Consider the following 27,676-nt stretch of genomic DNA (forward strand, 5'->3'; position numbering starts at 1 on the left):
TTGTAATTTTAAGCCTTTGTAAAAATGTTGCTCTTAGTGGTGGGTTTTTAAAAAAAAAAATAAAAATTAATCAGGTAGTTAGGTCATCACTACTTTGTAATCCTGACCAGTGCAGTGACAAAAGTGAAACTATTTACACTGACCATTCACTCCAGCCAAGAGTTCAAATTAAGTGTTCTTCCATTTCAAAGATTTGGCTGATTACCCATGAGCAGACCATGCTACTTTAACTGAACAAAACCTAAGTTTGGAAAAAAAAAAAAAGAGATGAGAAGTATGCAAGACATTCCAAAACGAAGTATCACAAAGAAGACCATCACTAAATATTATACAGTAAGAGCAAACTGCAAGCGAACTCTTTTGTATCCCCGCATATCCAAAATGTTTCAAAGACCAATATGTTCAAATATTTGTAGCGAGCGAACTTCCCCCACAAATTAAGGATGAAAATTGCCATACTCGGGTACACCGGCCTGTTGGATACTGCAAAGGTGTTTGTCCATACGTCTTCCTTGTGGTAATACAACTTCGTAACGCCGCAGTTACCAAAACCTTGCTTTTTACTACACGAGTACCTCTGGCAGTAAAGGCTCCTAACGATACAAAACCAGCAGGGATAACTTCAGAGAAGATGGTTTAAATTCTTTGCTAAGAATCAGAATATCCATCTTGTGTGTTTTTCCTCTTATGACCTTTGTGCTGCACACCCAGAACAACTTAAGTACCTCGAGCTGCTTACAACCGCTTTTGTGCAAAATGCTTTTAAGGTGCTTATAATGTGGTGCTTCTAAGCAAGCTAAAAGAAAATACCAATACAAACATTGTTAAATGATTCATGAATAAAGCCATTAAAGACCAGCTGCTACCTTACGGGAAAGATGAAGCCAATTCAAGTCTGACATTTCAGTTGCGTTCCGCACCTTGCATTACCCTCTTACCCCCAAACACCGTTTTTACGACTACGTTCCAACCCACATTACACTTTGGCTAAGGGGGCTTTATTTTCCTTGCTTTGTTGTTGTGGGATTTTGTTTTCTTTTTCTTTAGAGTGAATTCAAATTCTTCTGACAGTCATTTATAAATTTACAGAAAAATTATGCCGGTAAGACGTAGACGAGAGGTTTACAGGCATTCTTGCTGGCAAAGGTCTTCAGAACTGAAAAGGAGGATGAACCAGCTGCCTAAGGGGCAGAATTGTACGAACAAGAAGCTTTCCAGGAAGCAGTTGTGTTCTTTGATAAGCTTTCAAGCATTTCAAACCAGGCACCTCAAAACCAGGCACAAATGGCCCCTAAAGCTTCCAACATCTATCAAACACTCCAGGACTTTCGTACGGGGTATGTTCTGCAGGATACAAAACAGCACACCTATGTTGGCTATATTCATTACGTCTCAAATCTACATATATTCATACCTAACTATTTGGCCAGAAAATGTCCATCTTCCCTCACCACAACAAAAGAAAGCAGCTTACCTAATAGTACTTCCAATGCCACCAAGGACTTCAGAGGTATGAACAAAAACCAACCAGCACCCTCCGCCTTTTCAAATCCAAGTTACTGTTGTCACTCTTGGCAGCAGGGCCAGAATCCTCCTGAAAGCGTTTTTTCCTGTCTCAAAATGCCACATCCCTGATGTTTTGCCAACCCCAAAGCATCCAGAACAGGAAATTCAAGGATAGCAAATCAGTCTGAACTACATTTGATTTTTGGTTGCTTGGATTCTCTGTTCACAGTCTACGTGTCAGTCAGGAATACACTCAAAATATTTAAAACACGTATCATCCCACCGTAACAGTACGACTGCACAGTACTGTCGAGAACTTTTGAAAACACTTTCAAGTATTTCATCATCTCCGAGCGCATCAGCTTCCAGTCTACTGGCAGTCAGCAGTGGTTTTGAGTCAGAAACTCCCAAGATAATTCTGGCCCTGAAATTAACTTTTTTCTCCATCACAGCATCTACAAACAACTGAAACTTCTAAACACCAAGACAGAGACGGTGAGCGAGGGCTGGTGATGTGATATTCTCAGTAACTTGTCCATAACTGTGAAATTTCTTGGTCAGGATTCCCTTATCTGGGCACACTGCAAGGCTTCTTTCTTTTCCCAACCTATCCCTACAATTAGGCAAACAGAATTTTGCATTTATGTCCTGTAATATTTGTACACGCGGCATGAGATTCGGATAGAAGCAACGTTCTCTAAAAATCAAATAAATAAAAAAATAAAATCCACATGCCAAGTTTGTTATAATAAAGTGTCAGTTTGTCTTATATGCCAAACAAACTTAATATTGGGTATATTCAGTGGAAACAACTGCCAGGGAAACATGAACAGAGTAGTTGTACTTATGGGTAGACAATATAAATAAAAAATACTGGATTGCATGATGTCTTAAATTGGTACCAACATTATTAAGATCCTTAAATTCGACAATTTAAACACATACTTGTTTTCTCCAGCTCAGCGCAGGACAAAATATCGTTCGTGGTAACAACTAGAAATGCTCATTTACCCGTAAGGTGCCATTTGTTAATTTTGGATCACGAGCGAACAAATTAAGTTCACGGGTCAAGTGCAGAATCTCACGCATCCCTTTTCTTTGTGTTTTCACATAAAAACGTGTCGGTTACTGGCACCGTGTGAACGCAGACCTTCCAAATCAACGCTAATGCATTTCACACCGGCACAATACCTTAGTCAGCTTTTCATCAGAGTAATGAACAAGTCAAATGAATTAAAGCTGAATGAATTAAGTGCCCAAATTAAGAATTTGTCCTTTGCAACAGGGTCGAAAGGTGCGACGAGAAGGTAACTTACACTGACACTTTATGTACAACTTGGGCATTGGCAACGGTCCCCTAAACCACTTTTTTTAAATGAACCCAGCAAAACTATACAGAATGTGAAAGAATATTTGCAACAGATCTCTTAAAGGACAGTGTAGAGAAATTCATTATGGTGTACCTGATGTTTAAATTAATTTAACAGATACTGCCTGTAAAACAACACAGTATGAACCTGTGGATTATTTTTTTTTCTTTTTAAAAAAAGGACTTGTACAGAATTCAAGTAGTGTAGCAGGAAACCATAGATGCCTTTTGATCACAGGTCAGGCAAAATAGAGCCACTTATTGGATTTTCCCCTTGCTTCTGTGCGCTCAGGTGCCCCAGTGGATCTATAAGTCTGTTGATGTTAGTTTTTTCATGCTCCGTCGCTGAGCTAAACTCGAAGCTGCAACAGGCTCCAACACTGGCTGAAATGTCTTGTGATTCAGTGCAGAATATGTAGCAGCCATGGCTCCCTGGAGAACAATGAGATACATAAAAGGCTGTAAAGGTCATTTTTATCCAAAAGTAAAGCAGTTGACTATTAAATTCTTAATAAATGCTATCAAAAAAAAAACCCACAGGACTTCTGGCAGGTCATGCACATTCCCTAAAGTTTGTTTTGAAACGAACAAAACACTTATTGCCAAATCCTTCAGATTTCTATGGATGGGTGTCTGACATTTCTTTTTCTTTCCTGTGTGGTGGTTCGTTGTTTTTGTGTTTGTTTTTTTTTTTCTTTCTTTACATACCTTAGAATAACATTTTAATTTGGGTCAGAATCAGTATCTTCCAGGGAACAATTTATCAAATACAGCCACTGAAATGGCTGTTCCAGTCCTAATTTATGAACACAACTAATATTGGTTATCGCACATCCTTGGTTTTGAATCCAACAAAACTAATTAATTCAGCTTAAAAATTGGCTGCTTAGGGCAGGATCATTTTGTGTCACAACTAAGAAATGCAGAGAACCAACAGGTAAAATATGGGTGGGGAAGAAAAAAAAAAAAGTATTTTAGGAAAGCACAATATGACCCAGCCACAGAAATCCCAAAAGATTTCTTGCGTAAGAATGCGAGACCTGTGGCAGTCTCAAGTACCTTCACCAGGTTTCTATACAGCCAAAGCTACCTTAATCTTTGAAAAGAAAACGCTCAGAAGAATCTCCTCCTTTACATATAGGTTAAAAAAAAATAAATCGGCTTTCCAATAATTTGTCTGCGCTTACGTAACTTAAATATGAAAACGATGAAATAGAGAAAACCAAAAGAAAGCTCATCTCAAGAAAAAAAGAAAAAGATGAGTTCTGCCTGTAACACCAACTCACGCAACGTTCCACCTTCAGGTCCTTTTACCTTTACTAGATGCGGCGCGTCTTGCCTGTTTAGCTGGTAATGCGGCAGCTGGTCCCTACAGGCTATCCACGAGTGCTTTAACACTTGCTCTGCTGTGTACCGCTGGTGGGGATCTACATGGAGCATGTGTGATAACAAGTCCTAGACAAAAATGAAACCCACACAGATTAGTTAAAAAAAAAAAAAAAAGAAAGAAAAAGTAATTTAGACTTTAAAAAGGGAAAAATGTGGCAGGAATTAACACAACACAAACACACACACAGAGAAATCAGCAGATAAATCGGATCATTCTGTGCCTGGACACCACAGAAGGCAGCAAACAATGTGGTGTACTATTTAATCAGTTTAACAGAGCAAGCCTTCATTGTAAAGGAACTTATTGTTGTTTGTGTGTTTCATATTTCAGTTTGCTTATCGTTAATAGAAGTTTTACACTAGAAATCCTACTAAAATTTAGCAGACAGATTTTATAGAAGGAAGCTATTAATTGTAAACATCTCATTTGCTCTACCTATTTACAGTCTGCTCACTACATAGTTCAATTCATATACAGCGATACACTATCAGAGAATTTTTCCTTCCTATAGCGTAAAGCAAACAGAAAGGGACACCTGGTTTTGCCTGTTGAGAAGCATTAGCAATTAGCTACTAATTACTACATTGGTCAAAAGAACGAGTGGGAAGGGCACAGATCAGAGACAGGAATAGCTGGAAAGGAAACAAAATATGAGCAAGCTGACAGAATGTTCCCTTTGTTTTAGGCACAAAATGTGACGCGTTTCCAAATACACAGAAGTGAATTACTCGTGCTAAGACAGCCCCAGCCAACAAGTGTTCTGAATCACTCCTACCAAAATGAACAAATGGTGCAGTTCCAAAGGATCAGGAAAAGATTTAATATTAATGCCAAGGTTTAGAAAAAGGTAACACTGGTGATTAAGATACCCATAGACCAGGCCAACATCAAACCCAGAGAACACACAGAGCAATTGCTGAGAGATGCAGGCTTTAAAAATAAAAAAAGAGAGAGCTGCATAATCAAGCTGATTAAGATTTTTGGCAAGATATCCAGATATATTCGGTTGTTTAAAGTACTAGTTTAGTTGCTGAAAGTACTAACAAAGACAAAGGACCTGGTGGCCTCGGTGTTGAACAACATTTAAGTAATTGCACCACAAAAAAACCCAACGAACCATTAATACAAACTGTTAGCTACTAGAACTAACAGAAAATTGTACGAAGTCACCCTTCCATTTAAGGAAGCCCACAAACACCTGACTTTGGTCCAATAAAAACAAGGAATAAGAAAAACTACAGATGATTAGGAAAGCCTGTGTTGGGATCTATCGTATTTAAAGTCTATCAGTGACCTGGCAGAAGGAAGCAAGTGCCAAGTTGGCAGCAGGGCACCAAACTGGAGACTGGTCTCCTTTATGAAGTTCAGTAGATATTCATTTGAATTCCACAAAAATATAAGAAGAGAATGAAAACAGAACACATTTACACCTTTGCTGCATCTGAAACAGTGTCCCAGTTGCCGCCACTTAAAGAGAATTTTCCACTGCCTATCCGTACCAGGATCTCCTCTGGAGTATCGTTAGGACCATTGGCAAATGGAGTATAGCTGTTGAAAGGAAAAAAAAAAAGTAAAGAACAAAGAGTCTCATTTTACATCAAAAAGAATCAAGAAATCAGCAAAACCTTGTGAATCATTCCAAGCAGATATCCCACCGCTGACGGAAACACATTATTAAATACTACTCATATTAGCATTTCATCTTCGAAACTATATTATTTTCTTTTCCCCCTAATTGTGGTTAATCAAGTAGAATAAATGGGAAATGCAGACTAAAAAGGGGTCTCAAATTAATAGCTCAATAACACATTCTAATCAGTGCAGACTTTCAAGTTAAACAGAAGTGACTCACAAACACAAATCAGGCTCCATTACCGGAGCACGTGAAGGAATCCGAACCTGGAGCAGTACTCAATAAAGCTGGAGTAACACCGCGTGTAGGGTACGTGCAGTTCATCAAGAGAACAAGTACACGGTACACACACCCTCTTACCACATGGGGAAAACTCTAAGAAAATTTCCCCGATCGCTTTTTACTTCAGGGAGTTTGGGAGGTTTAAACACAAGAATAGTTTTGGAGGGTCACAGCAGCTGCCAAGGTTTCCCATCCATTTGGTTTATTTTATGTTCTGTTTCTGCAGCCTTGAACCTCCCCCTCAGATAAGTCTAGTTTATGTACGCGTTTACTTACGGCTTCCTGTTCCACTGCAGTCTTTGTCACTCCGCATTCAAATCAATGAAGTAATACCTTACAGTTCTTAATGAAAGCAGGGATTCAAGCAGCATGCTGGCATTTTAAGTAAATAAAAAAAGCTAAGAAATATTTCTCACCCTGCCAACATTGTGTAAAGAAGAACACCCAAGCTCCATATGTCACAAGCAGCATCATATCCCTGTCTCATGAGAACCTATAAAACAAAGAATGTTAAAAGACTTGTCATGTATTAAAAAAAACACCCCAACCAATGCCACGGCACAGCCTAAGGAATGGGAAGTCAATTCTGATTTCAGAGGTTTGAGTATTCATTTTTCAAGATACAGGTTAGAGCACCTATCAACAACATCTCTTGCTCACAGAACATCATCTCTTAAGATTCTCAACAAGCTTACATCTTATTTTTGAGGGTGGATTCTGCTATTTTTAAAGCAGGTTTATAATAAACTTATGCACTGGTGTTTATAAAGTATGTATAATTATGTTCAAGGAAAACTAGAAGACTTTTTTTAAAGCACTGCTGAAAAGTTTAAGTACTGGATCCATCGAAAAAAACACAGAGAAAACACACAGCAACTTAAGATACCTCTGGTGCCACAAAGTTTGCAGTGTAGCACGGCGTTAGGAGTAGTCCATTTTCTCCTCGAAGTTGTTTTGCAAATCCAAAATCACAAATCCTGATAGAATCAGCATTATTTGAATCATCCGTATATAAAATATTACTAGGTTTAAGGTCTCGATGCACTACCTTTAAACAAAGACATTGGAAAAATCTATCATGTAGCAGTTGCACGTACAGTTGTTCGTATGTAATTTGCAATTTCTAATAAGTGTATTAATCTAGAGAATAGCTTTTAATAGTTCCATGCAATAACTTCCAAGTTACAAAAAATTCTAGTTCAAGTAACATTATAAAAAACCCAAAACTTACTGCCTCATAATGAAACTGGAGCTATCAAAACCATTTGCCAACAAACCTAAGTGCAAATATCTGCTGTTTCCTAAACCGTAAAAGCAGAGTCAAAAGGCCTTGCCAGAATAACAGGGCGAGCTGTTTGTGTTATTCACCTTTGCCATAAAACACTTGAAAATCTTCTTCCCTTCTGCCAGAAAAACAAGCCAACCAAAGCACGGAACAAAAGGCACTTGTTAATTTTAAGAAACGCGAAAGAAGCGATGTCAGAGAAGGAATCACTCACTCCTTGGCAGTGCAGGTAGTCCACGGTCTTGGCGATGGTGTATAACACGGCGCTGGCCTCACGTTCCGAGAAGAACTTCTGCCTGAGAATTCGATCAAGCAGCTCGCCTCCTTTCATCAGTTCCGTGACAAGGTAGATGAATCTACCATCATCATACACCTGGTACGTTGAACAAGCGCATACACATATAAATACACACACAGCTAGTACTTGGAACTAAATTTTTCAGGCTACAAAGTTCTGCTCCATGAGGAGGATAGCTCTGCCACTCCCGGGACACCTTTCAGCTGCCAGGACTGCACACACGGGACCACACGCAACTGCTTTTTCAGACTACGCATTAGCTGCTCATTTGAAATAAGAGGAAATACACCATGTCTAACCTTGACATGATTCCTTAAGCACTTCAAGTTCACTAAAGAGTATTTAGAAAAAAATATCAGGACAATGTGCTATTTGGAAACATTCACCACTTGATTGTACGTACTGTTCTCCTAATATATTTCACTATGTAAAAGAAATACAATAAAGCCCAATAAACTCCTTATGTCTATATTTATTTATGACTACTGTGTAATAAGAGGTAGCAGAGAAAAAAGAAAAGAGAGGTACGTACATCCTTTAAAGTAATAATGTTTGGATGTTGTCCATAACGCATGAGAATCTCAATTTCTTCTGAGGGATCCCTCTTGCTTTTATCAATTATCTGCCAAACATACAACAGGAAAAACAAATTGGCTAAAGAAAGTCTATTTAATAAAAAAGGGTGGTTTTTGTATTTATATTCTTACTTCAACAGACTAAAAGCATCTCTAGGGTTCGTTGCTTCTTACTAATCATGACTAATTCATCTTCCAGCTTCACATCCCACTGTTTATTCATTCCTTGCTCTCTCCTTGCTACCGGTTAGAAGTGTATCATGAACGCAGCTGATTCCGCTCCAGTGGACAAGGAAATGCAGCGAACTGTCTGAAGTACCACTGCTTCCCCGCAGCCTGCTTCCCCCCTTGTGGATCTGATTTCAGGTTTGTTCCTTGTACCGTATTTTTTAGGCTTCAGGATTATAATTGCCAAGCCAGTTCTTCAAGGCCATAAAACCTTACCCACAAAAATTTAAACAAATGAAGAAAACAGTTTTTCATTTCTCACAGCCTATAAACAGCAACTAGAAAATTCCCGCATTTAAATTTACAAGTCTGCTACACAATAAATTCAGAACTGTCAGTGAAATTTATTCAGAAGTACCTTTACAGCAAACTCCATATTTGTAGCTATGTGTATACAGCGTTTGCAAACGGAGTAGGAACCAACACCAATATCTTCCTTCAGTTCGTACACATCAGTAAACTGTGCGCTGTTCCCATGAAGTTGCTTAAAAAAAACCCAAACCAAACAACAAATAAAAACCAAAACACATACATACAAGCTGTTATCCAAAGCAACAAGACACTCTTTGTTTCCAACAGCAGAAGTTTCTTCTGCTTGCCCACGCTTCTCTTTTGGACTGCACCCCCAGAAACACAGCAACTCGCTTTTTAAAATGTAGAAACATCCCATGGAAATGGCTTTAATAATAGTCCCCCCCAGACACAACAGAACAGACTGGAAACACTAAATACTGGTCACCTTGGTATGTCAAAAAAATTCCCCCAAGATCAAACGTTACCTGGACTATGGGTAATATGTTGGTGAGGGGTGATATTTTATGATCTTCTACAGTAGTCGTTGCAACAAAACTAAATCCTTTGAAGAGCTGATGTGCATTTGCACTTGGTGGGACTCCTGGAGAATCTAGAGGCACACACATTTGATTAGCTGTCAATAGTCCCTTCATTTATTTTTTTTTTATTGGCGAATCAGTTTAACAGAATATTTCAAAGAATACGAAGCCACTGAGGAGAACATACTCCTTCAAAGGACTGGAATCCTGTTGTACCTTTTCCTTTAAGTTTTGTCTCCGGCTTTTTCTCTTAGCCAGCTTGTTGCTGTACCATTAATTTGTCTAAAGAACCTCCCCCAGTTTATTACTGTGCACATTTAATTACCTTTTGGTGTTTTTGCTGTGAATTCTGGATCAAAACAAAAGGTATCTTCTGGTTTTCCAGAAGCAGGTTTAAATGGGGGTTGAATTTCTCTTCTGAACAGTTTCTAAAGAAGAAGGACAAAGTCACATAATTAAGAGCGAATGAAACTTCCACAGGTGCTGCAATTTTGCCAAGCGAAAGGGAAAGCAACTCAAGTGTTATTGTACTAAAACAATTTTCTGAGAGTGAATAATACATAGTAAGTAGAAAACCACAAATACATACGGAAAGACTGAGTTCCTTTCATGTACCTTTGATTCGAAATGCTGTGGGAAAAGTTACCAAACAAGTCAAACAATACACAGCTCCTTTTCCTTATTCCTCTCAATGGGCCTTATCTACCAGATCTGTGCTTTTAAAACTGCCACAGCAGGCTGCTGCTTATCCCCAGCTCATCGTCAGCTCATTCCGAACACAAACAGCCACAGCACCTCTTATTTTCTGTCATTGCCTCACACCTGGTTTTATCACTGCTGTTTGGTCAGAATGCCCCAAAAAAGACCCCAAAGGGAAAATATGGAGCAGAGCCTTTACCTTCCTGTTCTGAGTGCGCATGAGATGACAGGCGGGTCCCTCTTGGCAAGGAACTGCCAATTCTCAGAGCTCTATTTCAGGTTTTTCCTAATCTACTAAAATATAGAGTCGGGGAAAGGAAGGGGAAGCAGAACAATGGCTCCGCCTTCTTTTCCTCTTTTACTCAATACCCTTTGGAAAAACACCTTGCCCAAGTGACCTCAAATCAGCAGCAAGTGAAAGAGAAAATTTCATGTCAAATGATGTCAAAGCCCCATGCAAAGTTCAGGAAGTTCTGAGAACATTTTCTTAGCATTTCTCTCATCCTTTCAGACCTAGTTTTTGCAGTTCTTTTCATTTCATCTTCCTGCAGAAGAACATGCAACATATTTCCATTTAAAAAATTATAACAAAGCCCAAAAACAAAGGAAGAGGAACCTGAATGAATCCCAAAGAAATAAAATACAGAAGTGGTCAACACCACCAGCATAGTGAAATATAAATACAGAGCACTGATAAAAGAAAAAATAGGGAGTCAGAACTGCAAATATTTTAAACTTCCTTGCTGGTATCTATCTCAACATTGTTCCCTTAAAAAAAGAGTAGATAATCAAGTCATAAGAACACGATCTTCTGTTACAAAGTGTACTCACATAAAACAGTGATGTTTTGCTGTTACTGAAACCTCTACTTGCTAATCAGGACTAAGCATAAACACAGCTAGAAACCCACTTTCTCCGAAGTACATGAGATAAAAAAAAAGGGATAATGACAACAGGCTTTAAAAGCAACAGCTGAGCAGAGCACTGGCTCGCGTTGCAGGTAGCCCTGCCAGCACAGCAACACCTTATTTATTGTCGGCATTATAGCGAAGGGGTGTTTTCTGAGGGGATTTGTTTGATACAGAGCAGCTTGGGTTTGAGAATGTTTCTGGGAAACACATCTCAAAAGATTAGAGAACCCAAGAGGAAAAAGCATCAAAGTGCTTGTTAAAAATTTAGGCCAGCAATCGTGAACTCGCACAGACTTCCGATCATCTCCGAGCACCTGAACCAATGCTTCACCTGCGAGTGGAATAGGGCTGATGAAAGAGGAACGGGCTGTGGGCAGCTAGAGAGAAGGCAAAGAAAATGACCGGCACAGCAAGTTTCTGCGCCCTGCGTGGCAGCGCTAGACAGACACGTGCTGCACAGACGGATTCCTGCACACACAGGGAACACCAGCGTCCTCTCCCAACTACAAATGCTCTAGCAGACAATGTAAGCCCTAGAATGCCACAGCTCTTAATTATTTAGAAAAATAAATGTGCAATTCATAATTAATACTCTCCATACCATAAATACTAAATACTAAACAGATGCCAAGTAAGATTTTAGTAGGAATGTAAGTCAGCACTGCTGCGGTGTTTATCATGCCCTATTCAGATGCAAATGCTTATAATGATAGAAAAGTTAAAACCAGCTTTATCATTCACATCATTTTGTACTTACATTCCAGTCAACAGTAGAAAAGAAGGGGTGTCTCTTGATCTCTTCAACTCCATCTGAGCCAGCTCCTGAACATAGAAAATACTGTATTTAAAACACTTTGGGGTAAAGTGTTTCGAGACTGCACTGAAAATGAATTAATTTCTAAAAAATTTTGCATAGACATGGTTATTTGAGGGAACTGTAAATTCAGACATATTCCCAGGCTGTAAAATACTCGACTGAGTAGCGTACACCTCATCAGGATGGCAAACAGAGTGCAAGAAGCCCATAAATACAGAGCGTCAGTATTCTAAAATCTAAACCCAAATCTTACAGACCATCCAGAGCCTGAGAGTCTCCACCGTCTACTTTCTTTAAATAAACTGCTTCTATTCCAAAGATCCAAATAAATGAGCCAACCTAATCTATTTGATGGGTTCCTTTTAAACAGCATCCTCAGAAGGCTTTGTGCTTCAGGGCTGAGGAACTGAGGCATTCCAAGTTTTGCTCTAAAGGGAAACAGAGAATAAGTAAGAGGGAGAAACAAGTCTTACTAAAAACGGTCTACACAGACTTCATAGCACAATTTGATGTGTGAAGGATCTCTTCCCAAGTTTTGCAGAGTGTACACATTTAACTCATTAGCTTTTAAGTTTCACATTATGAGAGTGCTTTCAAAAACCCCCAACACAAAGAAAAAAACCCACAAACCCAAAAGTCGAACAAAAACTAGACCAGACCAAAAAAGCCAAACTCCACCCAAGTCCCCAAAACAAGCCTTCTGCTAAAATAGTCAGACAATTATTTCAGGAATATGTAAGTATTCTCAGAGATACCTTCCCATCATGGGGAAGCTACCACCAAAACACCTCTACCAGAACCAACACCAGAAGAGACTCCCCAAATCCCAGATCACTTGCCCCTGAAGCAATTGCTAAACACTCCTCCTCCAGAAGTAGCTCGTTAAGCCATCGTATAAAACCTTACAGACTTGATTAAGCTTATTTTATGCACGCAATTACTCTAAGACTGCAGAACTGCAGCATCACTTGGAGCTCCAGGTGAGGTTAGAGATCCAATCCCCTCCCAAATAAAATCGCTGTAAACTCCTCACTTGTTGGCATGGGCGAAGCTTTTCCCTCACGTGGTCTAAAGAAAATTCTTTGTCAGCTAACTACAAATACAGATGAGAACGTATTTGCCCAACAACTTCACCTACTAATCACCAGTTTACCCAGTTTGTCTCGTTTGGCAGCTTTCGTTGTAACTGAGGTAATTTAATATGAAAAAATGTGAGCGCGTAAACTGGCTCTCCATGCACAGGGACACAAAGCAACACCTGATTAACTACTGCTTACAAAATACCCTGTGCCCCAACAGTAGCAATTGAGTCTAACACCACAAGTGGTAAATAATGCCGGTCTAATTCCCTGTACTGGTTTTATCTTTATTACACACCTACACTGAAAATATAAGTTCAACCCTGAGATTTTAATTCCTGCAGATACTTAATAGTATTTGCATGGTCTGGGTTCTAAACCTGGGGAGGAGGGGCTTGGCTTTTTTGTTCCTGTTCCAGCTTAATTGTCTTCAAGCACAAGGAGTTAAAACAAGCTGTTAAAACACATTTAAAATGACATTCTCTGACTTTCTGAAAGGTAAGAAGATATACTTACTTCAGTATCATATTCATAGTTTCATTTCGATCTTTACCTTGAAATGGTAGGGTACCAGTAAGCATTTCAAACTGAAAAGAACAAATGTTAATCTAAATCAACAATTCTTCCCCCGACTGCTCAGACAAAGCGTTAAGTATCACAACTCTTCCCTACCCCTTTGCTAGACATACTGGCTTGAGCTTTAGAAAGATTATCAAGGTCACAAATCTAAAATTTTGTTTTCATTTGCAGTTTACATAACAACAACAATGGCAAGTGTCATGTCACGATGACGTAGGAATATTTTACATCCATAAGCTACTTGATTTAAAGTAATAAAATCCCCTCCATAACCAAGCTTTACAGGTTGCCACGCTCTGAAAACAGCAAGAAGAAAACATTTTAAAACAGTACTTTGCTTTTAACGATAATATGCATGTTTCAGCCTGACACTCTAACACATGATGGCAAAGGTGTAAGCGCTCGTGGTTCCCGGCTTTTTGCACCACGCTCCAGTATTCACTCCACGGGCTTACTGTTACAAAAATGCAATTAACAGTCCCTCAAACCTTCAGCTTTTTCTTTAAGCATCGTGAGCAATACATACACAAAGTGAAGCCTCGCACTGACTACAAGTGTTCTAAACCACTAATGAACTCTACAGGATTTTTATGGTTCCTGTTAAGTTCCCCTTACAGGGGTGGGTCCTTTACTTTTCACCTGCTTAGGGGTGAAACTTTCCTCAACTTAGCTGCTATTTCAGTAGCAATTCAGTTATCGAGTTCTCTCTGCCCACACATTCGTACCGAGATCTGGACAAGCTCATTCTAACCACGCTCTTTCACGTTCGCTTCAGACACGCGCGGCGGATTTGCGAAGCGTACAGTACCATGAGAACCCCAAAGGACCACCAGTCGGCACTCTGGTTGTGCCCTCGCCTGTTTACTACTTCAGGTGCCATGTACTCTACAGTACCACAGAAAGAATAGGCCTTCTTCTCCTGGTCTACCGATTCTTTGCTGAGTCCAAAGTCTATAACAACAGCATTACAAGAATAAAGCCAGTAAAAAACTTTAGCAAAAACACAATACTGTATTTTAAAAAAAAATAATAATCAAAAGCAAAGTGTCAACAGCTTTTGTTTGCTTTGAGAAATATTACATGATTAAAGCAGATTTTCAGATACCACAGACATTATTTTTACCACACACAACCTAAACCATTCTATAAGTCTTAGTAAACTGATGATTAGCCCTTGATATTACTATTAAAAATAACTCAGTGTTTGACATAGTACACGTTTAGAGCCTTCAGATAATCAAAAGGTCTTGTTTTCTCTATTTACTGCGTGCTTTATTCACACACAAAAAAATGGACTGAAGTACAAGAGTTTCAAAGAGAACACAGTCTGCACAGCCCAGGATTACTGAGCGATGAGTAAATAAAATCAGACTAAAAATATTGTTGTTATATAAGACAACAGGGTTCTGCAACCTGACTCAAATTCAGTAGTCTCGTGTATCTGCTCACTGTATTCCCAGAATGGTTTTTTTTTGGTACTTTGAACAGTGCCACTGAATACATGAGACCTCGATATCAGCCCAGCTCGCAAGACGAGGCCCTCAAATGTCCCTGGTTTTAAAGCAGAAACAATCCCTAATCTATAACCCACGAGCTACTCTTTCCTGTTTCAAAAGGAAGTGCCAATTTTAGAATCGAAATGGATTTAAATACATCATGCAGATTTTTAAAAACGCATTTTATGAACAGGAAGCTTTTTTTAAACTCTCAAAGACCCGATGGAATAAATGGTGATGAAAACCATCACCCCTTGGAATCTGGTACCAATAGCTATAGATCAAAATACATACTGACAAAAGCCTCACCTTAAAGGTAATTTAAAGCTTTTAGAAATTCACAGTAATGTTCATCAGTCTTGTATATATCATTTCCTAGAATATATGTATTTTAATTGTTCCTCATAGAACATTTTTCTGCAATTTCATATGCATTTAAAAGCGATAATCCAGAAACAAAAAAGGAGTCTTTCAGAAGTCTTGTTGTGCACTAAAAAAAAAAATCATTTTACACCAAAAGCACCTCTGCTCCCTTTTAAAAGTCTCACAGTCAGCAACTTTAGCCTGTGTCTGTGACCTCTTGATCTTTAGTCATAAGGCATTTCACAGTACATCTTGATATGGCTCGTGTTTTAACAAGAATAGCAAAAAGTTTTAGTTACTAACATACCCCCATCGCAACTACAGCTCCTTTAAAACACACTTTCAATGTCTGGTTTTGTGTTTTCAACTACCTTTCTTTAACCATGGGCATTAGAACTGAAAGCTTATACAAAAATATGTTCAGAAAGTGCAATACTGGGAAGTTTTACCTACCTGTTAACTTGATATGTCCTGCTTCATCAAGCAAAATGCTGAAAATTAAAATTCACATTCACCAATACACATAGAGGAATGTTTACATAGAACATTTTAAATATAATAGTTAAACAATTTTTATCTCCAACTTGTTATTAATTTAACAAGCCAATATCATTACATTTAAACTCTTTCTTTTTTTTTTACATTTTACATTTGTTTACACAGTCTAATAAATACAAGTTTCTGTATCACTGTAGCAGAAAATGCAAAGCAACAAGCAAAATACACGTAATAGCGGTAAAATACATTTTACTTTACTTTTCTGGCTTCAGGTCCCTGTATACAATTCCCAAGCTGTGAAGGTGATCCAAAGCAAGGGCCAGTTCTGCGAGGTAGAATTTCACATCTTCCTCTGTAAACATAACCTAATAAGAACTGTATAGATTTACCTTCTGATCTTGTCTTCAGTTTTTAAAACTGCAATCTAATAAAATATAGTCCTGTTCACCTAAATTCCAAAATAAGTTCTAGAGGTACCTAATGAACTCTTCATTTATGAACTCAACTAATAGAAATTATTTACTAACACAGGCTAATCATCAGGTACACAAAAGAACTACCTTAAACAAAAATATCAGCAGTTACCACAGAGCATTAGCTAACTTTTAAGGTAATAAATTTAATTGTTATTTTTGGTGTTATTGACCACCAGCACTCCTTCTGCCGCCATCCTATACAGACTGTTTTCCACTGCATCATAAAATTTAGTAAATGACTGCTGCATTCACATTAGCACTATTAAAAAAAACAAAAGCAGAAATAATTCAGGAAGGAGGTAGGCAAACAAAACACTTTGGTTAAAATGACAGTGACATGAAAACCTGCAGTGGGAGTTGAAGAACCTACTCTGGTCCCCTTAGGAAAAGAAATGTGAAGAATCCTTCTGATTAGAAAAAAACTGACTGACATAGCATATAGAGCATTGGAGAGATGAAGTTCTGTCCTAAATACTCAACTGGTTGATGCTAATTTCACCCTGCTGTGGCTTGTCACGTTCTACAAATTACTGGAGGCATTAGTAGCCTTTAAATTATGGGAACTTTATGTGAGGTTTAAGCGAAAACACCAGGAACAAAGAGTGCAGCCACCTCAGCTGTACAGTCGATAGCTGATAAGGCTATATTCCTAATTTCCCTGATAGATATTAATGCTGTATGAACAATAAAGCTGTTACACTACACAAGTTTCCCCTTAAATTTTTTACAAAGCAACGTTAATACTGTTTTCCATCTATATCCAAGACAGTGAGAAGAAAACTTGGATATTGGCACTACAGAAAACTTGGCACTACAGAAAACTTGGATGTTGGCGCTAGAGAAAACTTGGATATTGGCACTACAGAAAACTGGGATATTGGCACTACGGAAAACTGGGATATTGGCACTACGGAAAACTGGGATATTGGCACTACGGAAAACTGGGATATTGGCACTACGGAAAACTGGGATATTGGCACTCCTCGGAGTAGCCAAAATGCAAATCTCAGAATACAATGACACTAACCTGGTAATTCATAATCTCCCAGTAATAATTTCACTCAGAACTACCTTCAGTGTCAAATTATACACAATGCAAGTCAACTTCATTAAGTTACCAACAAAAACTCCATTATACACTCACTTCACTTGCACAGCTGAAGCTGTCATAGCCATATTAGAATTCAAATATGAACAAAAGTGTTTTAATAACCTTGTGCTATACCCAATTAATTTAAAATAATCCTTGTGTGGAACGTATGAAACGCCACGGGGAATTTACCCTCACGTGAATTGTCCACTATCTGGTTTTTTTTGAAAACATCCTGTCTTCCCACCAGAAAATAAAAAGGCCTGGTTTGGTTTTCCCAATCTATATGTACAGTAAGGGTTTAAAAGCCGTCACGGAAGGCAACTGAAGTCTTCCAAAAAAACCACATAGAGACTTAACAGTAAGAAAACTTGACAATTATTACTTCTTTAATTGCAAAGGGAACAAAAAGCTCTTTCAACCACCTAGCAAGTATTACTACGGATCGACTCGCATCCCTTATTTAAGAAGGTTGCAGAGTCTGCAATCCTGGCTGTGTCAGGGCAAAAGAATAGTTCTTCCTGCTATACCAGAATTTCCTCTATAATTAGACATCCTATATCAAACCGCACTGACCTCTTCCAATAGCCCTTTAACCAAGTCGGGGAGTTTAAGCTTTTAACTTCCATTTTACCCTCAGGGTTAATTAATTTGGAGCTCAAGGCTTAGACACAATCACTGTTTTACCAAGGGCAGCTTTTAATAAAAAAGAAGGAAAAAAACCCACTTTGAATTCTTCCTTTTTTTCTGCCCGTTCGTAAAGTAAAGCTTCATCTTTACAAAAGGTATATAGGGGAAAAAAAAAATCTAGCTCATGGCCTTACATACTGGGAATACAACAACCTCCATGTCATAAAAAAAATTAAAAAAAATCAGTCTGATAGCCAGTTTTCGCACTACAGAAAGTGTTCTTCCCTACGCATTAGCAATATAAATGCATTTACACTGGTGAAAACACCAGAAAGCTCTCTTACCGTGAGGTTATTGAGAAAATTGCCATTAAAAATTTAGATCTTTACAAAAGGTTTGTAGAAAGCAAATAAAAATCTTACAAACATGTTTGCAATATGTAAGGTAACGTACGATAAATATTTGATGCCAAATGCTTAAAAAATAAACACCGTGCTGCATCATAGTCCCTGCCCTCTGAAGATGTCTCTCCAGAAAAGAAAAATAGAAATGAAAAATTAAACTTCCAGTTGCGTGTCAATGACAGATGAAGGGGAGTGGTCTTAAAAATACCCCGTGAGATGAAATAATACCCAGAGAGAGAAAACTACTTTGTGAGATGAAGCATTAGGGTTTGGATCACAGCATCAGGCAATTTTACCATGCAGCAGAAACCTCCGATAGATGCAGGCTTCCAGGAGCACCTCAGGTGACTACAAGCACGAGAACTATACGTCCTCTTTCTTTATTGCTAAATCTTAATTTATTTCAGTCAGGTTTCCAAGCAACACCACATTTTTAGGCAGAAGAACTGTACTTTGCAGATACCAAATTAAAACATAGGCCACTAATCAATACACACTCATGTTTCTTCAGGTTATAGAATATATTCTAGACTATGGAAGGGAAGCCCAACTGAGTTATTGAAACCAGTAACAAGAAATATGGGGGGAAACAGCTACGGGTGACAATTCTATACTGACAAAAAGCCCCCCCTGTCTAGCACTGAGTGGAGATAAAATTTTAGGTACTTACCTCTTTGGATAATCGCGTGAATACATCTCCTCCCCTGAGAAAATCCAATATTAAATATAGCTTCCCTTCAGTCTGAAAGGCTTAAAAAAAAAAACCAGAAAAAAAAGGAAATCAACAACCATGTGACAAAGCTGATCTACAAAACAGATCTGAGTGTTTTTACAACCTAAAAATTTGAGTGAGAGCCAATACTTTTGTTATGGAACTGAAATAATCCAGCAACACACGAGGTAACGTATTGAACAGTCACCTGCTTCTTCACGAAAGACAATCCTAGTCATAAGAGATCATTAAAATACTGTTCTTTTATTTCTCCTCTGTCAAACAGGGAGATAACAAGTATGTCAATTACTGCGTTTTGGCTTTACTCACTGAGAAGTTAAAAAAATAAATAAAAAATAAATCACTGGCAAACTTGTAAGAATTTTCCGAATCTTTACTTTCAAGAGGACTTAACCTAAAGCTTTTATACACGTGTGTATTTACACTCCTTTCCTAACCCTGGGATTTAAAGTTGCTAGAACCCAATTTGGTGACTAAAAAGGACAAAAAAACCTGAGAAAGAACAAGATCAGCTGTGCTTTCAAGCAATGAAAGAAACTGTAGCAAAAATAAACAAATACCAACCATAGTGCAGTTTGACGATAAACGGATGATTAACTTCTACTAATATATCTCTCTCCATTTTTGTACGAACTCTATCCCGAACTGAGGAGGAAATAAAGAAAAAAAGACAAGTATGAAACAAATGTATTTGGTATAACACAGATGGAGCAAAAATTAGCATATGGGAAGTCTCTGCTGTCCTAATGAAATACGTTTCTTCGTTACCTCATTTGGTTTTATGTCTGCCATAATACGCACGGCTTTCCAACAGCAAAATGCTATTTCGTTTCTTACCTGCCCCAGTCTCATCTTCATTTTTCCCGCCAATATTTTGGCAAAATCCATATTACTTTCAAGAAAAAAGCACTAGCATTTACATTTCCAGGCAGCTAACTTCAGCCTCTGAATTAACTATTTGTACTGATTAGGTATTTTGTCTTTCAAGATTACTTTCTCCTCTTCAGCCAAAAAAAGTCCCTATTTACACACAGTGGCCTCACATCCATTAAAGCGTCTTCTGAAAGCCAAACCAGTAAGTTAGTGTTTGCTATGGCACCTACAAGAAGGAATGACTTCATTTTAACCACAGTAGAGTTCTAACCTAACAAAAGACAAAAGGAAAATTGTTTACGCAATTAATTTGTTTTAATATAATGAAAAGGCTAAGCAAAATTAAATAGCCCAATTTTAAAACTTTCAAAGAGTACTTTTTACCACATAATTAAAGCTATCTGGCCAGCTTTAAAACAATTCTTAAACAAGAACTAACAAGTTACTCTAGAGAAAAACTACTTTCAGAGAAGAGTTATGAACTCCCTCAATATATATGAGATTTTAAAAAAAAAAATTTTAAAAATAAGTATTTGCAAACCTCATTTGAGAGTTACAGGTGAATTGAAAAGCTTTTTCTGAAGTCCCAATTCAAAAGATACACATACCTTTTAAAGAAGCTTTTTTCAATACTTTCATTGCATAAAGCTGCCCAGCATCGGGACCAATTATTTTCCGTACGAGGAAGACCTGGAAATACAAACACCTCTTTTAAAATAACTGCTACAAATGTTTTATGTAAAGCTGACAAGAAAAATCCAAACACTACTGTGTCTTTACTTCTAGCTTCGTTAATACAGACAAGGAGATGGCCCATCCCTAGTACCATCCTTCAAAAACCTCCAGGAAGGAAAAAATACCAAATAATCACAGTAAATCCTGCTGCCCAAGCAAGCTTAGTGATTGAATAAGCAACTGTCACAAACCTTCCTGTTAATTTCAGGAAGCTTTCGGTGTTCTTTCCTAAGTACACATCGTGAAAGGAAGGGCAAAATTGCATTCCTTTCATCAGATTAGAGGTACACGCACCACCAAGCTTTCTGAAGTATTCGCGCTGGTCATAAACGATACATTCTTTCCTATAGCAAGTTGTTTAAATAAATATCAAATAAATACATATATAAAGGTGTTTCTGTATACTACTTTCTTGGAGAATGACCATTCCGCCTGCTCTGCCACCTCCTAAATGACTTCTGAAGTTCAAGACCCAAGTCTTCAATACGTAACAGGCTGCATTAACGAATTCTCCAAGAGTGGCGAGACGAAAGCGAGGAAACCTCCCCAGTTAAGATCAAAGCACCCCTTCCCTCTGGAACAGCAACTCCAACAGGTCTTTCTACTCTTTTCTTTCCAGAGGAGCTTTAAAGATAACTTGACACTACGAAAAGCAAAACATTAGATAGAATAATGCATGTGCCTCTACCGACTAACATGTCAACTATGAGGTCTCTCAATTTGCAAAATTGTTCGGTAGGTGTTCCTGTTTGCAAGGGTTTTTTTCTTGTGATAGCAATTATTAATTATGAGGAAAGTTTGAACTGTAAAAAACCCACAAAAACAATAAAAAACCCCACAAGTCACAAGAGAATGCCAAGAACTACCTGAAACTGCCTCTTTGATCTTACCTTATTCAGACTTTCATTAACACTAGATTTATTTACATATATACTTCATCAGGAATTAAATATTCAGAAAATTTTAAAGAATACTCAAATAAGCTTCTCAACTTCTCCATTCTAGAATCAAAAATTCGTATGCTGTGACTGGCTGAATTGTGCAGCAGCTGTTTTTATTTTCAGCTCTGGTTAATAAAAAAATGTAACCGTGTTCGAAGGTTTTCAGGCTTTTTGGTTTGTTTAGTAATTGACCTACAACACTGCTCTCAATGTTGATGCTCGAATAGTAAACGAAGTCATTCAAACACCAGCAAGCAAGAAAACATCTGTAGATTAGTAGAATCACAATTTTAAAAAAGCATTAATAAGCATGTACAAATATTTTAGCTGCTTATGAGAATGTAAGGCATTCATGTACGAGTTACAAATTCTAGCTAATGAGGACCAACACCAGCTGCCGCTGAAAACTACTCGAGCACCATCAAAGATTGGGAGAGAGTCTCCATAATCCCACGTCACGTGGAGACACGACCGTCAGTTGTTCGACTGTAAGGCACAACCAAGGTGGGGACACACCCTGTGCCAAGTGATTCACTGGAGCAAATCGAAGACTTTTCAGCAGACTTGGCGCTGAAGCCTCAGAACGTTATCAAAGGCTGAAGAGAGAAACTCAGACGTGAGGTTTAATCCTTTCTTTCTGCGGAACAGCACTAAATCCCACACAGATGCCAAGAGAGACAAGTAGAGGACAGGAAGGGCTGCAGCACCATAATGGGCTGGAGCAAACAAACCTCGTGTTTGCGAAACCCCAAGGGAGCTCCCTGGGAAGTAGGAACTGGAGAGAGAAAACAAACACCATGAAGGCAACAGCCATCGATCTTTGCTGTTCGTTTCCTCTTTTCCAACAGAAAGCAACAAATATAGGATGAAAAGAGCTCCGCGCAAATGCGCAACAGCTGCCGTTCAATTTTTAAAGCTGGTTCCTGACCCAAGCACTGCCATGTTTCAAAAGCTCCCAAGCAGACACTTCAGCACGCTGGTAGGGTTCTGCACAAGAGCGTTTTGTAGGCTGTCAGAAGCCTGAACTCTGTGAAGTAAGAATCTGATTTGGGGCCGAAACCCTAGAGATAGCTAAAGTCATCTTGAGTCAGGTGTAATAAATGCACAGAGCCTTTCAGGCTCTGAAGACGAAAAGTTTAACATTATCACTTAAAGAAATATTTCTTTAAGCTGTAAAATATTAATACTTTAACACTCATTTTCTAAACTACCACTTATTCACAGAATGCTTTCCTAATGTCTACGTTTTTCCCCCCTTCACTAGTAAAACTATGGAGATGTTTGTTCCTGCCACGAGATAGACAAAACCAGCAGAAGAACAGGAAAATGGAAACATACATAAAAATGATCCTCTGCTTTTTATGTGTTGCAAAAGACCTACTTGAAGAGTCTGGTTTTAAAAAATAAAATAGCTTCTTATACACTGGAATTAATATTTCAAATAATGTCTTTCAAACTAGTGACTGACACATTTGATTTTTAAGTTCTGCAATGTGACACCGAGTGGCATATTACAAAAAGAAATTATTCTAACAAAAAGCTTGCCTTGTTTCTTCTAGACCCTATTTGAATAATTGTTCATTTAGTGTCTTTTAGCTGTACTTAAATACAGTAAAATAAAAAAATCTGAGATACATTACTTTGGTGCGAGTTCCAAACTATCACAATCATTCTTCTCCATCTACATGAACACAGATTTTGTGTATCAAATGAAGTCAAGCACTCACAGCGTGTCGAGTATCACCAAAAGACAAATCACCACTTCCCCCAGAAGTGTCTACTGACACCACCGGTGCCTCCCCAGCATCAACTAAAGCTACGGAAGATGCAAGCCAAGTTCACTCCGACTCCTCACTAGATGCCGCAGTAAAGTCTTGAGGCAGTTGAAAACACTATTATTTTACTTCAAAGCGCCACGGCGTTAGGCAAACAGAGTTAACAACTCCAGAGCCGCTGCGTAAAAACCGTCCCCAACTGGCCAAATCCCTTATTGTCGGGGCCAGTGCTCCCAAGAAGCTCCACGTGCCAGCCCAGATGAACCACAAACAAGCCTCTCTGCTCACTTCAAGCAAACCACACCACATCTTCCCACAGCAGAGCTCCCCCAATTTACCACTGACGGACCCTTCTGCCTAGAGACCGAGGCTGCTGTCCCTCTGATGCCCTGCTAGAAACACGCTCCCTGGGCACCAAAGCAAGACTGGAAAAAGGAGATTTGTCAGCAGCAACAGGTGCAAACGAAGTTTGTTCTCTTACCTTTCCGAACGATCCCTGTCCAAGAACCTTAAGTAGCTCAAACTGGGCTGGATCTGCTTTCTCGCATCCTTCTTTCACGTGGTGTGTAATAGGAATCTCTTTCACACTTCCTTCATCCTGTTATTCCAAGGCAAACAAAATACAACAATGAACAGGCCTGAATTAATCAACTCTTGCTAGAAGTACACGTAAATTCCTGCACTTTATTTTTTGAAAAAAATATTTGGAATTCTAATAAGACATAAAAGAAAGCTGTTGAAATGAAGAGTTTTCCCATCCATCCTTTCTTAAACAGATATATCTAAAATTTCTAAACTGAGGGAAAATTCTCAAAGAACACTCATCTCCTTTTTCCATAAATATTAAAACTGCAACAAAGATGAATCTTCTTACACAAACAGATTTTTAAAGCAAGTCTAAGATGATCTCTCTGTGCTTCACCTCTGTTTTAGTGGCCTTTAGTTGTCCCAGTGATTATTTTTCTCATCTTTCCCTTTCCTGCAATACTCTTAATGAAAGCTAAATTGAATTTCATCATTTTAGGTAATTATTGCTTTTCACAGCAGCAAATAATAAATACGGTCATCCATTTGTAGCTAGAGGAACACACGTCATTTGAAGAACATAAATAAAATATGAGTCATCTTAAGAATTCTTGCATCCAACAGAAGAAACAGCTCTGGGATGCAGAGCTCCTGGAAAGATTATCTTGTGCAGAGACCTCCTTCAGAAAGCTGAGGGCATGCCTGAGGTAGGGAGAAGATTTAGCATTCTGTTGCCTTTTCCCCGCTACTCTCATCTTTAGCACAGCAGGGCACAGCAGCTACAATTGTGAAAAGACAAACATCCGTGACGAAAACAAATCGGATGATGTATTGCAGCTTTTATGGTGTAACAGAAGTTTCTGTGAGCCAAAACAAGTGAGATGTCAAAATAGGCACCCTTTGAACTTCAGACTAGTGCTAAGGCCCACAGCAGCAACCTGAGCTTGCACGTACAAAAGGAGCAGCTCTCCTCAGCCTTACGTAGAACGCAAATTCATTTCTTGCACACTGCCAATACAACCCAATGACAACAGAAAACCCCATGTGATTTGCAGAGCTTCAACGTCTTTAGGGTATCCAAATAACTATTAACCGTCATCCTATCCTCTCCAGATCTGCATCTTGAAAGCTTCTCTTAGCAGAGGCCACAAAAATGCAACCTACAGGTGCTCTCCCTCAATGACAAGTATGAAAACCACCAGAAAGACCTGGCCACTTGACGAAACAGCGGGGTTTCGATAACAAAATCATCTACAGTCAGCTTGACTACACAAAGCTTTGCTGCCCGAGGTCGTGCGTTAAAACTGAGAGTCAGCAGTATCAGATTTGACACAGAAGTACCAAGATGAAATCCTCTAGGTGGGTTTACACAGAAATTCAGGGTAGAAACCTGATCATCTAACTGCAGACGTACTTCCTGCAATAATTAAAAAACCCCAAGAAGATAATCATCACACTGCATTAACAGTCTACACCTTAATTGCTTTGTCTGTCTGTCCAGAAGGAGAGAGAAAGAAAAAATTCACACTAACACCTTGGTATATTCACCAACTGTAGTCCAGCTCTTATTGCACACGAGTCCTTCCCCTCCTCTTTATCTTTTATTCCATACTCTTACTGGAAAAGGTCTGTCTGCTCTGCCTGCTTCCCACACAAAGGTAGGCACTAACACCAGATGCTGCTGGGTAACAAAGTTAATTCCTTCATTCACCCAGTAAGCTACTTTAGTTCCCATTTTGTTCCCCCGACAAACCCCCAACCTGACACACACTGATGATACAATGTACATATCCCAACTTCTCCTCATCCACACATTTTGTTGACTCTGCATATTTGTATTCATAGGAAAGAATCACATCTCCATTTTAATTTATTTTTTTAAATACAAGACTGGAATTTAAGGCAAGTAAGAGCAGTTGCACTTCCAGTCATCTGACAACAGATGAAAGCAGCAAGCTGTCTAGTTACAGACCAAGTTGCAGAACCAGCCATTAAGTCTGTTGTTCCTATAAAATATGTAAATATTCTTATTTCGAAGCCTTTTTACTTCACCATCCTAATTTGTATTCCTTAACAGTGTGAACGTTTGCATGAGAAAAGATCTTTAAGAGTTCACCTGCTCTTCTGTTTATCACCCACCTTGAGTCATTAGCCTGTGACATCACATGTGGTTGCTGCGGAGACTGAGTATTTCTAAATGTGAACCGAGGAAAAAAAACGTTTTCCATGCAAATAAAGAATAACTTGAGATGCACGAAATGAGATTTTTTTTTTATAGATTGTTTTACTTTCACAACAGATATCTATGTACTTCCACCTATTTAACTAACATTAAAGTACTAAAAACTGGCATGACTCAAGTGTAAAAAGATCTCGGTATCGTTGAGGAGAAATGAGCTGGTAAAGAACACAACAGATACATAAGCAAGTGTGAACAGATACAAAAGCCAGTTTCATTTTCATTTCTACTCTGGCCTCCATGAACTGCAAATTTGGTAATCTGATGTTGTGCTCTGCTGCTTGAGCAGCAAATCTGTCGCAGGGCTCAGGTACCAGCTCCTTGTGCACAAGGGAACTCTCCCCAGCAGGTAGGACAGAAGACAAAGCACGGAAAGATGCGCCGCGATCGGTCGTGGCTTTGTGCCATCCTACTTCGTTACAGCTTGATTGGTATGTAGCTCCAAGCACCTAACAAACAAGCTCAGCAACATCCTTCTGGTTCAAGTACAGGGAAAGATTGAGACAACCCATTGCTCGGGGGTTTTTTTGCTGTGTGTAAGATGACTCTGACACTGATCGTTTATTTACTTACTCCACACCAGGAAACATCCAAGCACTACATGTTTCTACCCCCCAGAGTTTATTCTCCAAAAGACTGACTTAAAGGTTGCTCTTACTGCAACATGAAGCAGTTAGTTAGAGCTTCTTCCCTGGTACTGTTCAAAAAAAAATACATAGATGGGTGGGTTGGGAAATGATGGCCAGTTCTGCCACACAAATTCAAGTGTTTCACCACATACAGAACTAGCCTGAAGGTTAATTCGAGATTCAGTCAGCAGAGAGAACGCTGATCCTCAGCATCTCCTAAATACGCACACCCCCAAAGCACTGGACAAAAGTCCTGCTCAAGGGAGTTTATCTGAAATATTTCTATGTAAAAGTCAAATTAATACCTTGGTGTAAAAAATAATTCCATTCTAAACCAGCGGGAATGAAGGACCTTCCAGATGATCATACAACTATATTAAAAAATACTCAAGAAGAGATGACAGTGTAGTAAAAGCAACATTAGACACTGTGTATAAAAGGTTCAAGGTTGGACTGAGCATTTTCCGAGGGGGAGAGATCTGTAAATGCTCTTGCCCGTACACAGAATCTGTTTCCCACAAGGCACTGCCTCTCGCAGCAAACTTTCCCAAATGAGGCACTTGCAGCCCCTACCCAGATACTCATTTTCAAAACCAGCTTTGAGACTTGGAGCCTCTTCAGATCTGGTCAAATCAAATGGCAGGGTCAAAAGTTATTAAAGAGCAGGGAACGCGTGAATTTTGCTTCAAACAGAAGCCATGCTAATGAGTGTCCAAACCACAGATACTTACATGGTAGGAATACGGTTCACCTTCCTCCATAGGCTCATCTGCCATTTTAAGGCC

At 38.8% G+C, this 27,676-nt stretch overlaps 1 protein-coding gene across 1 annotated transcript; it reads right to left on the bottom strand.

Annotated features, from left to right (window-relative positions):
- Positions 1-3,032: 3,032 nt before the first annotated feature.
- LOC104278110 (ribosomal protein S6 kinase alpha-6) lies at positions 3,033-27,676 on the bottom strand. Its single transcript, XM_009874991.1, has 21 exons — positions 27,623-27,676; positions 23,980-24,096; positions 20,656-20,737; positions 19,739-19,819; positions 19,112-19,191; positions 16,100-16,206; positions 15,797-15,834; positions 14,293-14,435; positions 13,422-13,492; positions 12,166-12,254; positions 11,767-11,831; positions 9,725-9,827; positions 9,346-9,470; positions 8,925-9,050; positions 8,296-8,385; positions 7,680-7,838; positions 7,067-7,228; positions 6,597-6,673; positions 5,696-5,813; positions 4,190-4,330; positions 3,033-3,307 (listed from the first exon to the last, which is right to left on the bottom strand). Exons 1-21 carry the CDS (start codon positions 27,665-27,667, stop codon positions 3,182-3,184), a joined length of 2,145 nt encoding a protein of 714 aa, XP_009873293.1. The 5' UTR covers positions 27,668-27,676; the 3' UTR covers positions 3,033-3,181.

This window comes from Apaloderma vittatum, unplaced genomic scaffold (genome assembly GCF_000703405.1).
Source record: "Apaloderma vittatum isolate BGI_N311 unplaced genomic scaffold, ASM70340v1 scaffold20030, whole genome shotgun sequence".
Lineage (NCBI taxonomy): Eukaryota > Metazoa > Chordata > Aves > Trogoniformes > Trogonidae > Apaloderma > Apaloderma vittatum.

Coding starts and splice junctions, on each gene's coding strand:
- LOC104278110 (XM_009874991.1), bottom strand. CDS start 27,667: ATGGCAGATGAGCCTATGGAGGAAGGTGAACCGTATTCCTACCAT. Junction 8,386..8,924: donor ATATGGAGTTTGCTGTAAAG/GTACTTCTGAAT, acceptor TATGTTTGGCAG/ATAATTGATAAAAGCAAGAG. Junction 7,839..8,295: donor ACATTATTACTTTAAAGGAT/GTACGTACCTCT, acceptor TCAACGTACCAG/GTGTATGATGATGGTAGATT.